The sequence below is a fragment of the Oryzias melastigma genome, linkage group LG15 (assembly GCF_002922805.2).
Source record: "Oryzias melastigma strain HK-1 linkage group LG15, ASM292280v2, whole genome shotgun sequence".
Classification (NCBI taxonomy): Eukaryota; Metazoa; Chordata; class Actinopteri; order Beloniformes; family Adrianichthyidae; genus Oryzias; species Oryzias melastigma.
In genome coordinates this window covers 8,430,175-8,446,730 of record NC_050526.1, presented here as the reverse complement: position 1 = coordinate 8,446,730, position 16,556 = coordinate 8,430,175, and the positions used below count along the sequence as shown (strand labels likewise).

The 16,556-nt window shown below is 40.6% G+C and overlaps 1 protein-coding gene and 1 long non-coding RNA gene across 2 annotated transcripts in view; both read right to left on the bottom strand.

Annotated features, from left to right (window-relative positions):
* LOC112161789 (kinase non-catalytic C-lobe domain-containing protein 1) overlaps positions 1-12,938 on the bottom strand; it is a 46,061-nt gene extending 33,123 nt beyond the window's left edge. Inside the window, exons 1-6 of the mRNA XM_036215607.1 lie at positions 12,428-12,938; positions 7,283-7,481; positions 4,455-4,513; positions 3,559-3,705; positions 2,783-2,900; positions 2,574-2,698 (exon numbers count right to left, since the gene is read on the bottom strand). Of these exons, the coding sequence (XP_036071500.1) occupies positions 2,574-2,698; positions 2,783-2,900; positions 3,559-3,705; positions 4,455-4,513; positions 7,283-7,481; positions 12,428-12,532 (753 nt within the window). The 5' untranslated portion in view covers positions 12,533-12,938. The remainder of the gene's footprint in view (positions 1-2,573; positions 2,699-2,782; positions 2,901-3,558; positions 3,706-4,454; positions 4,514-7,282; positions 7,482-12,427) is intronic.
* Positions 12,939-13,831: 893 nt separating this feature from the next.
* LOC118599709 lies at positions 13,832-15,219 on the bottom strand. The gene is made up of 2 exons (XR_004949174.1): positions 14,592-15,219; positions 13,832-13,895 (listed from the first exon to the last, which is right to left on the bottom strand). It is a non-coding gene; the product is annotated as an uncharacterized LOC118599709 (long non-coding RNA).
* Positions 15,220-16,556: the final 1,337 nt, after the last annotated feature.

Below are 16,556 nucleotides of genomic sequence, written 5' to 3'. Positions count from 1 at the left end.
AGACGCCAGCTTATGTTTGTGAGGTACAGTTTACTTAAAGATTCCCTGGCAGTTGAAAGACAGCAGACATAAACATGGGAATAAACTGCAACAATTCCTCCTTACATGTTAGCGAGACACTGAAATCTGACTTCAGCTGCTAAGACTCAAGAATTATATTTTATGATCTGTTCTAATATTCAATTTTCAAAGCCAAGAAAAAATCTAACTATAAAACTACTTTTAGAAACTGGCAAAGTAATCAGTCCAAATGCAATTGAATGTGTGTATATCTATAGATATATATACATATTTATATAAGTTTTTTTTTAGCTATTAGTGTTGTGGTTCAGTGTTATTTTCCTTTGTTGGTTTTGGTGTTTTTTTGCTCTGTGCTTATGCATTTCTTTGTTTGTGCCTCTACAGGGCGGCTTGAGGCAGGAGGCGTGGCTTTCACTACCTGGTGGCCTTGCACACCTGCTTCCCATCTCTAATGGATGCACCTTTAAAAGCCTCTCCCTGGCTCCTCCAACCTGCCAGGTTATTTACGTTGAGTTTGGCTCCTTCCTGGTTCCAAGTTAAAACTTTTCGACGGCCTAGCTCCCTGCCTCCGCTACCAGTGTGCTTCTGTTCTTCATTTTTGTGTTTGTGAGGCTAATAAACCCCCACTGCTGTTCCATCTCACCTGACTCCGCTCTGGGATCTGTCCACTCATCATAACAATTAGACCTGAGTCATGTTTGTGTTTATATACCATATATGTAGAGCAGGCATGTCAAACTCAGTTTGGCTCTGGGGCCGGATCCAGACTTTCTGTTCTCAGGTGGGCCGGATCAGTAAAAGAATGTCAACTCCAACTATTTAGCTTTGTTTTTCAGTACTATGCTTTATCATTCAGCCTAAATTTGTAGCCTACCCTACATATTATAATCACGGATGACAAGGGATCTTTTCTAGCACAACACATTTATTCACAAACAATGGAGAAAAAAATGATTTTCATGTTTGGCATTGAATGTGTTAACAACTGGTTTATTTTAACAGTTGAGTGAATGCAGTTTTACACCTGAACCAACTCACCACACTAAACAAACTCAAGTGGGAGCTATGAAAAAAATGTTTTGCCTTAATTATCATACTGCTTTGAAATAATAATAAATAAAAATATATAATAATAAATACAAATACAAAATAAAAGTTTTAGCAGTGCATGGGCAATAAGATTCGACTACATCAGCTCAAACTACTAGGCTGGGCCTACTGAAGCTGAGAATATACTGCAAAATATTAATTGTCTTTAATATGAAACCAGATTGATCTTATTTTTAATGATCTGTATTTATGAGTGCAAACAAATTTCATGTCATCACACTTTTTTCTCTCTCTCACTGCACTCCTGCAGTCTACTTGCTGCTGCTGGCTCCTGAAACTTGGCATCTTTTTGCCTTTACAAGTGCGTCGATATCAGGTGTCAAATCCTGAGTAGCAGCACATTTAACAATGTCATTCAAGTGTTCATTTGTTAACCTTGAGCGCTGCTTTGTTTTATTATTGTTCATCACAGAGAACACCTGTTCACAAAGATAAGTAGTCCCAAACATGGAGAGAACCTTTGCAGCCACGGCTGTTAATTTGGGGTAACCTGGCACAAGATACTGATACAACGTATCCAATCCCACGGACCCAAATTTATCCTTCATAGCGGAATCGCACTGCAAGTCAATAAGCTCGAGCTGAATGTCAGCTGGCACATCAGAAGGCTTCACTGTAAATGGCGAGCGAAAAAAGCCGAATTTGTTCTCAAGTTCACTGAAAACCTGAAACCTCCGCTCAAACTCTCGCAGCAAATCTGTTATGTTGTCTTTATATTTATCCAAATCTGGACGATCCGGTGCCTTCGGACGCACAGCTGTGAGACATGAGAAGTGCGTGGTGTCACCGCTGGATAGCTGCGTCTCCCACAGTGACAGTTTTATCTTGCCATTTTGGGAAGGGTGTGTTGACCGATAACTTGTTTAGTAGTAGTGGTGAATGGTGAAGCAAGCTTGCCGGTTTATTTCTAGTTGGACACATCACGTTGCGAATGTTTATTTCCTGGTACTAACTCGTGTCAGTGCCGCATGCTGGACGTGAGCTCTTTAACACATTTACTGCCCTCTAGCGGCCGGAGGGAGCATTTGGTTTGTATTTATTTTAAAAAATCATAACTTTTGATAGAAATGAGCTAGTGACTCGCTTCTTTTTTTGACATACTCAGAAATTTATGATGGGCCGGATTAAATCATCCAATGGGCCGGGTCCGGCCCGCGGGCCGTATGTTTGACATGCCTGATGTAGAGAATTCAAAACGATTCGTCATGTTTGTGTCCATGGTAGGCTACTTTGCAGTTTGTTGTAATCATTCAATGTCTTGTTCCAAAAGCTAACAGCCGCAAAATGCGTCAGAGCTATTTTGTCTTCAATACTATTCAAATCCCTCATGAGTTGAAAAAGCATCTGTAACACCTGACCATTTTCTACAGCGCCTCTCAAAATTTGAACATATTAACAGTAATAACCCAGTGGGGAGTGAGTGATAAAAACGTGTCCATTACCTGCTGCCGCGACAGAGCATTTGTCACTGAAGTGTTGAGGCTCTTATCATCTGAGCTCAGCCTTTTCACTAAATATCTGGGTTTGGAAAGCTGCCATCTCGCCTCCCAGGAAGCTTCCTGTCCATCTGTGAATGCACAAAAACACCAATTAAAGAATAAAAAGAAACAGTTATTTTAGATGCAAACAAGGGAGCGAGGAACATATTAACCTTGAAAGTTTGACACGGATTCAATGGAGAGCACACGCCGCCCAACGGCGGACAGTTTCCTGCACACAGCAGCAGAGGAGGTGTGACAGAGCCGCACTTCAGCCAGAGACAGGATGTCCTGCAGGAGCATCCAAACAAAAGGTTTGCAATACTCACACAACACCACCACAAAACATGAAGAGTCCTTCTGTCTGCATTGAAAAAGCAAGGAGTAGACTTCTCCTTCGAAACATTGGGTCGGACATTTTAATAAGAATGGTTTAAAGGCTGTAACGTTTTTGTTTGTTTAATCTCTTATTCCTTTGGGCAGATGTTGGACAGAGGAGAAAAGTTAAAAAAAAGGTATGTGAACAATGAATATCACTTTTGAATGTCAGGAACAGACTCTGAGAAGTTTAGGCCACATTCATCTCGACTTGTACCTAGATGTTTTCCACTTGGTGTTTACGGAGCATCTCAGTAAAAGTTCTACCAGCTGCTTGTTCCCCATTCAGTGTTGGTGTTTATTCAGTAAATTTTGCAATAAATGCTGCTGACAAATTCTCCAACTTCCTCTTAATGTTCTATAACTTTATCAATAACTAAATACAGCTTTTTTATTTCATTTTTTTGCAATGTCTGCTGTTTACTTAAAAAGCAATCAATTTAAAAAGTGGTTAGAATCCTTTTGTGTATGTCATTGCACCACATATCCTAAAACAACATCTCTGACTTTGTTAGTGTCTCACTATGTAAAAAAAAGAACTTGAATAAAGAAGAATTGGTGCTTTTTGCACCTGCAGGAGCGGTCTCTCCTCAGGGTCCTCCTCCTGCATCTGCTCCAGCAGCTTCTGGATTTCTTCTCCTAAATCTGCCTCCAGTTCTGGCTCAATAACAAAGCTGAGTGCCACAGAAAGCGTTGAACCCAAAGAATAAATGTGGCCCTGCAGGAAACACACTAATGTGAATGTCATAAAACTGCTCAGGGTATAAAACTTTTTTTACAGACATAATTTATATATATATATATATATATATATATATATATATATATATATATATATATATATACATATACATTATGCTTACATTTCTTCTTCTGTGGCTTTACAGATACATTCTTCAAATTCAAATATAATATCAACAAACTTGAGAATTTTAAATGATAATCAAAAGGCTGAGAATGAAAACTAGTAAAGTAATGTTTAAGCAGGCTGTTGATGCAGTACTTCTGAATGATTGCCCAGATATACTGTATATTACGTCTTTCGCATGCTTTTTTCACAACATGCCGAAGCATAAAGAAACCAAAAGATGTTTGCTCTTCTTCTTCACTCACTGCAGTTCAAATGGAAATACTTGTTAGAAAGGAAAGAAGACAACTTTTAAAAGCAGAGCTTCATTTTTTTAAAGTTTCTAATATTTCATTGTAAAGATAAGAAATCATTTAAAACATTAATCAGAAAATAAACTGACTCAGGCATTCTTCACTACAGCAAACAGAAGTAATACAGAGTGAGCTGGCTGCTGAACATTAGCCAGAAGAAAATGGACCTCTCTTCTCCTTATCAAACATTACTGAGAAGCTTCCAACAGAGCGCTTTGGTAAGAAAACCCAGGGGGTGGGAGGTGGGGGTGAGTATGTGTACAGCTGTGACCCGACGGAGGGACAAGCTTCAGGGCCGTCTCTCACCTCAAATGTGCTGCCAGTGTGGTCAAACTCAGGAGGCACGAAGGAGCCCTCAGGATCGTCTGCATGCAGGTCAGAAAAAACAAATTACACACTCGTGTGTGAGGAAAAGGGAACATTGATGCTAAGAAGTCATTGCGTTTTTAAAGTGATAGAATTTCAGCGCGTTTTGTATGGCAGAGGTTAACACAGTGTGTGCTATGGGCATGTGATGTTTTCAGTGACTCAGTCAGCGCATTGAAAAAACAAAATCCAACATGGTGGCTTAACCTTTTGGGGCCAATGGGTTGCAGGAGACTGTCCCTGTTACTGTCGGGCAAAGGCGGGACCCTGGACAGCTCGTCAGGTGCAGCTCTTACAGTTGGAGTGAAGTACACCGCATCGAAAGAGACGGAATGATCTGGTAAAACCAGACACAGCGACGTGCTAGCTGGTGACCCCATGGTTGGTCAGATTGCAGCGCTGCTGTGATTGTTCGTGACAGTGTTGAACCGGTTGAACATTTAGCTCGTGCTCAATGCATGCCTGATTTTTTACATAGGGCATGCAATCCAACTTAAAGCGTAGCAACGTGCGATCACGTGCATTCCTGATGTGGAGGCCAGGAACTCTGGTGTGTGTGTGTGTTTGCATTGACTTTTCATTGAAAGTGGTTGCTGTGAAGCACCTTCAGGGTGGCCGTTGAGCAGTACATAAAAGAGAGAATCGTGTCCGCTGTGCATGCAGCATAGCAATCCGTCGAGTGCATTAATTGACACTGTTCATGTGTGAGAATGAATGTCTATAGAGACGACGGGAGCAGAAGGCCAACCTGATGCATCTCCCCAGAGATTCTCTGGAAATAGGTCAACCTTAAGACTGACCACAGACACTAGACATCACTCTGATCATAGAGAGATACAGTCTCAACAACAAAAGGACCTAAGCTAGAAAGGAAAAGAGGAGAGGGAAGACAGAAGAAGGACTGGAAAAGAGTGAAGTGGGTCAGGGATGCTCTGACTGAGGTTGTAATGCCAGCTATCCTACAGGTCTCTTTGGCCCCTTTTTTATTTTTTCATTTCCAATATCTCAATACATGATTCCATGTATTGTTTTATTTTGTAAATACTTTTGCTTCATCCGTTTTCAAATTTCCACCCTTCTTCTCCTCTCTACATCCTCATCAGAGTTTCCTTTTCTATCCCTTTTTCATCTCCACAACTTCATCTACTGTGTCGCAGTTTAAATGAATCCCTTTTTTTCTTTTTAATCACCCCTCTTTTTTATTTCTTTTTATCTCCTCTTTCCTTTCACCTCCCTCCCTCTCACCCTCACTCCTCCAGCGTGCTTTTCCTTCCCCCTTTCCTGCCTCAGACAGAGCCTTAGAGCTCCGACAAATTAAAGGGAAAAACAGACACAAGTGGATGAGACATTTAAACTTTTGCAATCAAAGGAAAAAAAAACAGTGAAACAGCAAAAGGAGAAAACAGCAGAAGTCAGTGACGCGGCTGCCTCCAGGGTGATGGTGACAAGTCAGTGAATCATGAATGCTCACTGCATTTTTGCACAACAGGTAGGCTGAGCTGAGCGGGACCACTGATTCCACTCTACTGAAGGAAAGCCAGCGAGGCTCACCGTCGTCCAAAAGTGAACGTTTTTTTTCCTTCTTGCTGCTTGAGAACATTTTGTGATCCTGGCTGAGTTTGGTGTTGCTTCAACACCCACATGCACATCCCACCTCCTCTCTGCGTTACTGCAGCAATTAAGCAGCAGAAATCTGCATTGTCAGATGCTTTGCTCCTCCTCTCACTGAAATTCATCCCTGCAGCCTGCAAGGACACGCCAGTGGGAACGTCAGGTGGAGATTCCAGTGCTGCAGCACAAACAGCTGGAAACTATGCAGCAATGAGAGCAGCGGGCAGTTCTGAGTAATGATGGATGCTTTTCTCTCGCCGTGTTTGACTAACAGGAAGGACTAGGAATCAAAACATCACTTCTCAGCATATTTTACCAACTGGAGACAAAAACGGTAAAACTGTGAGATCAACACGGTGGTGTTTGTCATTCCAGGTGAGAAGTGAGGTTGACTGCTGACAGGATCGCCAACTGTTGCCACAACAACCATCGCCCTGGTAACTTTGTTCATCAAATCAGTGCTGACCAAATTGTACCATTTGGCCGCAGGGTGTGAAAGGAGAGTGTCTGTGAGTGTGACGTGTCTGTGGTGAGTTAACCCTTTAACACCAGAGCTCCAGTGTTTATGTTCTTTGATTTACTGTCATTTTTCAATCGTTAACATGACAATTTGCTGCTTTTTTCCTTCAGAATCTACTGGAAAAGTTACAGTATGTTAAAGATTTTGTGTTTAAGCATCACCGACTACCCCTCAGGTGTGAAAGGGTGCTTGAAGCACTTTTTTCCTTCACAATCTACTGAAATGAATGTGTTAACGGTTGAAAAGTTAAAGTATGTGAAAGATTTGATGTTTAAGCGTCACCGATGACCCAGGTGTGCTGCCTGTGTGGTCAAACTCAGGAGGCACGGAGAAGCCCTCAGTTAAAGAAAAGGTCTAAAGGATGATTTTCTCTCTTCTCAGTTTCACTGAAGCAGATCACTTTAAATTGGTTTCAAATCATTGAATAGAAAAAGAGTTTTAACTTCAGCTCCAAGTAATAAAAACATGTAAAAGTAACTTCCTAATGAATATGAAGCTCCGTATTTTTTTACACAGCATTTGAAAGGAAGTTAAATGATGACCCTCAATACCAACACCCTAAATCCTCCGTTAGGTTTAGATTAAAGAGGTAAACACTGGAGCCTAATTTCCAAACAGCAGTGTTTGTATGACTCACCGCTGAGCTGCTCCATGAAGCAAACATTCCCGTGAGCGTTGAAGGCCAGTGTGTCGGGTGTGATGCACAGCGTGTGGAAGAGGTGGGAGGGTCGGATACTCTGTAAGGCCAGAAGGCACTCCGCACACACGGCCCACACCTCCTCCTCGCACAGACAGCTGTCCCGCAGAGAGAGTATGTCCGCCAGCGACACGTTCTCCTGCACAAATTAGAATTTATGCAATTAAGCACAGCAGATGTGTTAGGAGTGCTGGTTAATGATTATCCAAACAGAATTAGGCTCAGGATTAACATTGGACCCAGTAAGAAGAGAACACTCCATAAATAAAAGAATGTTATTTAAATTGTCACATCAAGCTGATCACATTACTCCGGTTTTTGGTCCAAATGTTGAGATTTAGTGCAATAGACCCTTTTCACGTGACGTCACACAAAATGGTGAACGTGCAGAGTGACTTCCAGTCAACAGGTTTAGAAAAGTAAAGCTGACATCTGAATGCTGTTTAAACCAATTTTACATAAATAATAAAAGGTAGCCTAACTAATTGTAACTGAAATTTGTACAATATTTATCCTATAAATGTCCTACCTGGTTACATTTGTTTTCTCCTCTTAGATTGTTTCCAAAATCAAAGTACTTATGTCAGTAATCCTGTCTCAGTGCTTGCAGAAGGCAGCAGCTGCTTCCCCAAATCCTCTGGATGATATTAAACGAGTTGTGGATTATTTCTCTTGGACAAGCTGGTCATAGTTAGACAAAGGTTACATGTACTTGAATGCTGCTTGTTTGATTATGAAGGTCATTATAATTTTTTTCTTTTAATCTGTGCTAATGCTAACGCTAGCATTGGCTTTGACTATGAAACCTGGAGCTGCAGAAGATCTTTCCTCACCATTTAAAAGTTGCCTTAATTTCAGTGTAAAATCCTTGTAAACAGAGTAAAACTCAGACAATTCCAGCGTGTCTGACATTAAAGTCAAACTTATTCCTGTTGTAATGTTTTCTACTGCGGTCAGTGAGCTGCTGTTAGCTCAGCCGTGGTTCTAGCATCACTCCTCTTTGAATTTTGTTAATAAATGTGTCTGATCTCTGGGAAAATAAAGGTAAAACATGATCACATTAATTGGAAGCTGTTGCCAAAATATGAAATTGTCTATTTCCACATAATGTTACAAAATAAATTCACCCAGAGATTTTTGTTTTTTACTTGCCGCTCTTATTTTGAAATTTGAAACTACATGGCTTTGTAGCTGCTCTTAACATTTTCACTGAACCAAACCATTCCTGTTTTTACAATTATCCCCTAAAATATCCTGTAGAACAACAAGTACTTTTATCCTAGGAAGTGATTAAATGTGTACAGCAATGCAGAGATGTTCGTCTTTGTTGAAGGTATTAAATGTGGACAACATGAATTTCTATCAGCTTTTGAGCTGATCACACTTAAAATACATGTATATAATGAATACTTTCAAAAAATGTTCATCACAATTGGTAAGGTTACCTTTTATTATTTATGTAAAATTCTGTTCAACAGCAGAAGTCACATTTCCCATCTACTGTCCTGTCACCATTTTGTCTGACGTGAGCGTGAAAAGGGTCTAATCAAGTACTGAGACAAATTTACTTCAACGGCGCCGCCATGTTGGAAGGCCACACCCCTTCCATGTGACAGAGGGCAATACAAAGTCTGAGTGGTTAGTTTATAATTTGAGTAACTTTAACTCTTGAACTACAGAAAAAAAATGAAAAAAATAAGATTATCAAGAAGATGTCAAAAAAATGTATTAAAGCAAGAATGGTTATTCTGACCAATAGAATGACAGTAATAATTGACTGTTTCTCTAGAAGTCTATGGAATTTTGGCCTCTTGGTGCCAGGTGGTACTTTCTGTTTGGAACACCAGGGGGGGGATTCGCTCAGTCCAGTTCTCATATACAGTCATGAGTCTAGCATAATTCTAATTTGTTGTAACAAACTTTGCTCTCCCAGGCAGGATAAAGTTTGTTTTTCTAATTTGAAGAAGCAGTCCAGTGCAGACATCAGTTAGGGCAGAATTAACATTGTGTGTCATTTTCAATAGCTGCATTAAAAAGTCTGTATTTTCTTGGTACTAGTCGTTTTACCAAATATAAAGTCGACACTAACACTGAGCGGCCTCCCTTTTTTGTGCAGCTGGAAGAGAAACACTCCCTGCTGAATGCTCCTCAGTTACGATGCAGTGGTGGGATTTTTGCTGGATCTTCTGGCAGCAAACTCAGCCAGCATAGCAAAGCAATGATTTGTAGATCCTGATCTCCTGCAACCACTTATTCATTCCAGCTCTTTTAAATCACAGGTTCCTACAGTTTTGAACGACTGTTTTCTCTGCTGTGTTTTACAATTGACTGCATGTCTCTAACTGCAAGGAAGGGATCCCTCAGTTCAGATTCAGGACTGTCTCGGAGGTGCTACAGAGAAGCCACAGATGGTGAACAAATCTTATTGATGCAATGAAGTGGCGTAGAGTACAATTACAGGGCAAAGAAAGCCACCTCAAGAAGCAGCACAAGCAGAAGCAGCAGCCCCATAAATAGACGGTTTCCCATGAGAGATCCAGGAGAACACTAGACTCTTACAGCCTGCTGAAGTTAAATATGCTGTCCTATATAAACTGAGTTCCAGGGTTTGCACCAGACTTGTGTGACGCATGGCTTTGAACTCTGGGACTGAGAGACTGGGGAAAACTCTGATGTTGTGACCGGATAACAGGATTACAGAAAAGATTGACTTTTCCTTGTAAATATGTCTTTCAAAAATCAGATAAACATAAAAGCATTTACCATTTAGAAGGCACCTCCCTCTATCCCCACAAACATCTGCAGGATGAGATAAGCAGATTGATGGATCATGTTTACTGGTTTGGATTCCGTAAACAAAAAGGTAAAGCTTTTATGTAACTAATTAAAAAATTGACCTCATTATTTCCTTTGATGGACAGTCATGATTGTTAACGCAGAAATGTTTTAGCTTTGGAGGTTCAATGTCAAACCAAAACCAACAAGATTTAGAAGCTATCTCACCTTAAAGTCTATATTTAGAACACTTTTATCATGAACCTAAACCAATGTTGCTCCATTATATTCTACTTTTCATAGAAACGTGCAGCTTAGGTGGAGACAGTTGTTTGTAGTGTGTATGCCTTGCTTTTAAGTTCAAATTTCTTACTCCTTTTTAAATTCTGTCCAGGGTTTCTATCAAACATGACAATACTGTACTCATTTATTGGTTTAAATGAACAACAAAGTTAGCTAGATGTAGTAGGTGCAATGTATTTTCTACAAGGAATGAAACTGTGTTTTAGAAAAGGTGCTATGACTTAAGCTGGTCGTCTCTGTTGTTAGACTGAAGATTTGGGGCTTCAGATCTTGTCTGTCCCGTTTAAAATCCTTCTAGTTTTTCTAGATTTAAAAAAATACTTGTCCTTTATTTTGCCATTTAACTTCCTCCTGTGCAGCAAAAGGGTCATATTTCCTTCCTCTGTACCACTGTGAAAAATCCCTCCATATATTTTCCAAGCCCACTCTATTCCCATGTGGGGTCATGGGGTCACTGGAGCCTACCAAGCCACTGATGAGCAAAAGTGGGGTACATTCTGGAGAGTTCTCCTAACAATTGTAAATGCACACAGAGACGCCAAGTCTGCGGTATTTGTGTTATGTAGCGATGGCTAAGAAACGCTCATTCAATTTAGTGTTTGAACTCTAAGCATGACATACGCCAAAAAGCATTCTGGTGAGGAATCTACATCACATTCTGGGTGGATCCTTAACCTATTCAGGAATGACGCAAACAGATATGTCTAAGACGGCTGCAGAAGAAGAATCAAACAGTCTCCTGGTGGAGGTATGAGAGACAAATCAAAAGAATTGGTTTGAATGTGGATTATTGAGCAAAGACAGAAAGGTGCCGCATGTCTCCAGGAAAAAGACTCACATGAAAGTGAAGAGGATTTGACGATGCTTCACAGAGAACAGAAACATTCACAGCCAGTGCTGATCAGAACTTAACACAATGTTCTCATCATTTCAATGAATGTTCATCTGCTGTTGTCAGCAGTTCTTAACCAAATTTCATCACAAAATGAACCCATTAGCATCACCATTCTGTCTGTGATGGAATAAACACCGATCTCCAACAGACGCCTGTCTCTAACACACTCCCAGCCAGTCAATGCTTTGGAATAAACGCCTGGGCTAAAAAAGGCAGAACCATGGCATTGTGCATATAAAATGAAAATGTTTTGCTGATCATCGTCAGCTCTGCGGAAGGTGGGCGTGTGTTAGGCTGGAGGCGGTGCTGGCAGTGCAGACTCTTGATGGAAGGGACTGTTCTCCCTTTGTGAGGACCAGGTCGTTCAGTGGATTGGAAGGGGCTGGTGCTCAGAGAGCAGGGTTTTAGAGGAATGCTCAGAAATGTGTGAATGGAGCAAAACAAATGCTTTGGGGTTGTTTTGTGAAGAATTAACATCATAATCCTTAAAGGCTTAAATAACATTGGTTTTGCATAATATAGGCTCTAGAGCAAGTCAGATCAAATACATGTTCCAAATACAACTGTGCCGTATTTCAAATGCAAGACTTTCACTCATTCTGATTCCTTCATGCAGGCAGCAGCCAAAAGGCCTGAGGCAACATGTTCTCAGATTGTCCATCCTCCCCCCAGTCAGTACATGGATCCACAATGTGGAGTCTGTAGAACTGCCTAAAGGGAACTACTTTCAATTTGCAATACACGTTCACTTGGATTTAACACCAGAAAATTATTAATACCTCAGTAACACGTTTTATGGGACAGATTTCAGTCACTGTTGTTTAGCATTAAAATATGCATATGAGCAACAAAGCTTCACTTTAGACTAAAATGTCTACTTTTTGTTTTAATAAACTTTGTCTTCATTCTTAGACAATACATTTTATTTTTTGTATATAAAAATAAAACCATTTGCTACAAGTTACATGATCTTTTTCATGTTCTTGGAAGGCAGTTATGAGGTAGGCTATGCAGATGATTTAAAAAAAACCTTCAACTTATGCAATGAAAAGAATTAACCCTTCAAAATAAAAAAACTAAGTTCCTTTCCTACTTCAAAGCAGTTTTCTCACCTCATCCTCCAGCAGAGGGGGGAGATGCTCCTCATCATAAAACGCATCTCTTTTTTCCGCCTTGCTCAGGTTAGAATCCGCCGCTTCCATCCCGGAATCCTCCATCGCATCAGCTTTGATCCAGCAAACAGAGCAGCAGATCTCAGCCCACAGAGCGCTGTTTCCTGGGGTGGGTACACCGCATGCCGAGCTCTCGGGATGCCCGCAGCATCCGTGGCCAACACGACTGCAGCTTAGCCGAGATCCGTCGCTCCCAGCGGGACGCCCTGATCCACAAGCAGCGCCGGAAGGAGGAGCGCAGAGGCGGCCGCCTACCGCGCGCTACCGTGGGCTGTGGCGCTGGCCGGGTTTTGAGGCTGTCATGACTGCAACACCTCCGCTGAAGCTGGCGGAACCCTGAGCACGAGCATTACGAGCTGCAGCTCCTGAGCCAGAGCTGGCAGCGCGCAGAGCGCACAGCGCGGCTGCCTGCGCGCCACAATTGGCTCCACGCCTCCGCGCGCTCAAGCCCACATGAATGACTCAGATTTGTCACTTAGTTGTCATTCTTTCTTATTCATGTGATCTGGTTTTGCCAGAATTGCTATGGTAATCTCGTGAACTTCTGTTCTTTGCATCTAAAGAGGCTAAAGTTGAAGCACATTTTTAGAAAGGTGAATAAAAAGCACCAAAGAAACGTTTTTGTATTTCACTTTTTCCTATTAAATGAGTTTCTATAAGTGTGTAAAGTAAATCGCTTTGCCTTGTGTGGAAAAACAGCATTTCCCTTTCAGATTCAGCAGGTGGTAAAAAGAGAGTAAAGTTTAATGCAAAACAGTGCTGAGGTCTGTGTGTCACAGACAGCTGGGTCCAAGTGCAGCAGGTTTCCCTGGCACAGGCAGGAAGGAAGAACAGCAGAAAGTCCACAAAGCTAAATCAGGGTCAGGCGGGCAGAGGTCAAGCATAAGTATCATCAGAGAAAAACCAGAGAGGTCAGGGTCCAGGCGAGGGTCAGGGCAGGTGGCAAGCAATCAGAGTAAAAAACGAAGCAGGGTCAAATGAAACGTCGGGTCGGGTCAGGTCAGGTTGGGTCGGGTTGGGTCGAGGAAACAAAAGCACTGACACGAGAGGTAAGAGCATAGAAGAGCATAACACACATCAGACATAAAACAATGCAAAAACAGAAAATTATGTCTGGAAAAATGGGATTCATTTTGTTGTGGAAACCCCTAAAATGTTTAACAAACTGTTTTTACAACATAGAATGAAATTTTTAGGTGTAATTTCATAAATAAATAAATTAATTTAGTCAACAAACTAATCATCACATTTTTTAATTAAAATACAAAAAAGATTCCACGCAAAATTAACAGATTCTTTATTTGGGCCACAAATGTACAGTTTCTTTTGGTATTTTTTTTTTTATTTTTTTTTTTTTATGAAATCCATTTTATTTGAAATGCATTGGACTCTGAATGAAAGTATAATACTAGTCGTGTTTCCATTAACTCTGAAATTTCGAAAAACGGAATTTCGATATTAAATTATCCTAATGGAAACACCACAATTTCGAAAAAACTCGCCTTTTTCGAAATAAAGTTTTTGCGCTTAGAGGAGGTGGTATTTGGGCCGTATCGAAACAGTAGTTTTTCGAAAAACTGTAATGGAAACACTTTTTTCGAAACAAACGAGTCACGTGACCATTAACCGGATATGGCGTTTCGGACAGGAAGCAGGAAAAGCTGGTCAAATGCGCTTTTTCACAGCAACTGGCTGCCTTGGGCACCGCACAGCTCATCAAAAGTTGAGCGTGTCATGCGAAAATGCTGAATCCACAGCTCTTCGGTGAATTCTTCAACCACGATTTAACAAAACTGTTTGACTCTACGTCGCTCCCGCGTTTAAGGAGCCTGCCGCTCCAAGGCTCGGATCAGACGTAGACGTCTTCTCTGATGGGAAGGATGAGAGCTAGCTCCGTGGCAGAAATGTGAATGAATCTACTGCACATGAAAATAGTGTTTAAATCCGTCGTCATGTTTTTTTAATGACTTATCGCGGGAATTACTTCAAGTTTTTCGCATAATCATGGTTTAATGGAAACGCTGTTTTTTCGAAACATTGTTTTATCGAAATTCTAGAAATTTCGAAAAAGTTTTGCGCAAAAGTGTAATGGAAACGCAGCTACTAAGTGATTAGATTACTAGGTTGTTTGAGGTATTTTTCCAACTAAGAAGAAACGAGACAAAAACAAAGTTACAGCTAACAACTTGAACAAAGGCTATTTTGCTGTTGTGTTACTGGTCCGGCCCACTTAAGATCAGACGGGTTGAATGTGGCCCCCAAGCCGAAATAAGTTTGACACCCCTGTGTTAAAGGGTGAACCAATTTTAAGAAGGTATCCCAATAAAAAAAAACAATTTTTTGGATCGAATTTGTTAAAGCCAGACGTACTTTGCAGTTGAGTGATTATTGTGTGAGTGATAACCAGGGATAATTTGAAAACAGAACTGGATTCAATGTTAAGTCATTGTATGGGTATAAAAGCAGACCAGAAGCCAATCAGAGGAGGCCATGGACGGCGAGCTAGTGTCGAATGGTCCAAGTGTATGAAAGGGTTAAATAGGAAGCTGTCTTTCCATAATCACAAGTCTTTACCAACTATGGCATTGTGTGTGTTATATGTATGTGTGCCTTCAAAAAGAGCCATCACTCACATCAGAGCATTCAAAATAACCCGATGTTGCATTGATATTTGACATTTCTACAGTTGTGACAAATTAAATAGAGTTTTGATAAAAAGAATGACCAATAGTCCCAGCAAAAATATGGAAAAAAGAACAAACATGGAAAGAACATGACAAATAGAAAAGATTCAGACTAAAGCTGGAGAGATCAAATCTGTGCTGACATCTTTATGAGGATTCATCGTGATTTAAAGAATAGAAGCAAAGAGCAGGAAGTAACCAGCAAACTGTCAGGCTGATTTAGACAGATGTGCTCCAGAGGTGTCAAAGGTTCCTGGAGTCGGTGGTTCCACTGAGAGGATTCAGAAGTGTGGTGAAGGGCTGAAGGCTGGAGTCCCTGCAGAGGAGCTCCTGTGGACATGAGTGACTTTGAAAGCAGGCAGAAGGCTTCACATTCAACAAGCCAAGATGTTGTGATTCAGACAACAGGAGCAATCCTCTGAACCGCGTGACATCACTCAATATTGATTTGCAGCAAGGATTGCATCAATGTTGCATTTGCACCAACTTTAATCAGCCTAATGTCCAACAAATTCTGTATCTGATGATAATGGAAAGAAACAGAACTCAGAACAATGAGGAAAAACTGGTGATGCAAAAGGAAAATGATAGGGCACAAATTTGTTAAAAGGTAAGACAATTTAAGCTATTTCCAGATCATTCTTAGAAATATTTTTTTTGACACAAACCACTGCCTTTGAAAACACACATAACCTTCTTTTAATACTAGTACATATCTTTCACAGTGAATAGTTCATCCTCTCATCTGTAATTATGTCTCATTGAGTGACTGTTCTCTGGAAGAATAAATATATATTTTTAAGAACAGTAGCATTCATTAACCAGTGCTAACATGGTCTTAACTTCTACTACTGAGCATGACTCTGTTGTCATCATACTTTAGGGGTCTTTTATTTGGGAAGAATTGTCTAGGTCTGTGTGTGACCTGCAAACACAGCTGTGAGGGAGCAACTCTGGTAGGGGTGTGCCAAAATATCGATTTCCGATATATATCGCGACATTTTAGTCCTGTTATTGATTCTTGATGGGTTCCCACCAAGTATCAATCTTTAATTTTGATTGAAGAGGCTGTAAAACATTATATTCGTCATCCTTTGGTGAGACGTTCCTTCAGAGGTGGATAGGGTGCGTTAATAATAATAAAGTGATGCAGTCGATGTTTGTTTCTAAAGTGAATGAACAAGAAATACGATCTGTGGTGAGAACATTAAAAAACAAGACATCGACTGATAGTGATGTCATTGACATGAAAATGATCAAAATGACCATAGATTGTTTAGTCAGACCTTTATGTGATGTTTTTAATCTCTCATTTAAAACAGGTATCTTTCCTGATGGTATGAAAACTGCTAAAGTTATTCCATTTTTCAAGTCAGGTGATAAAC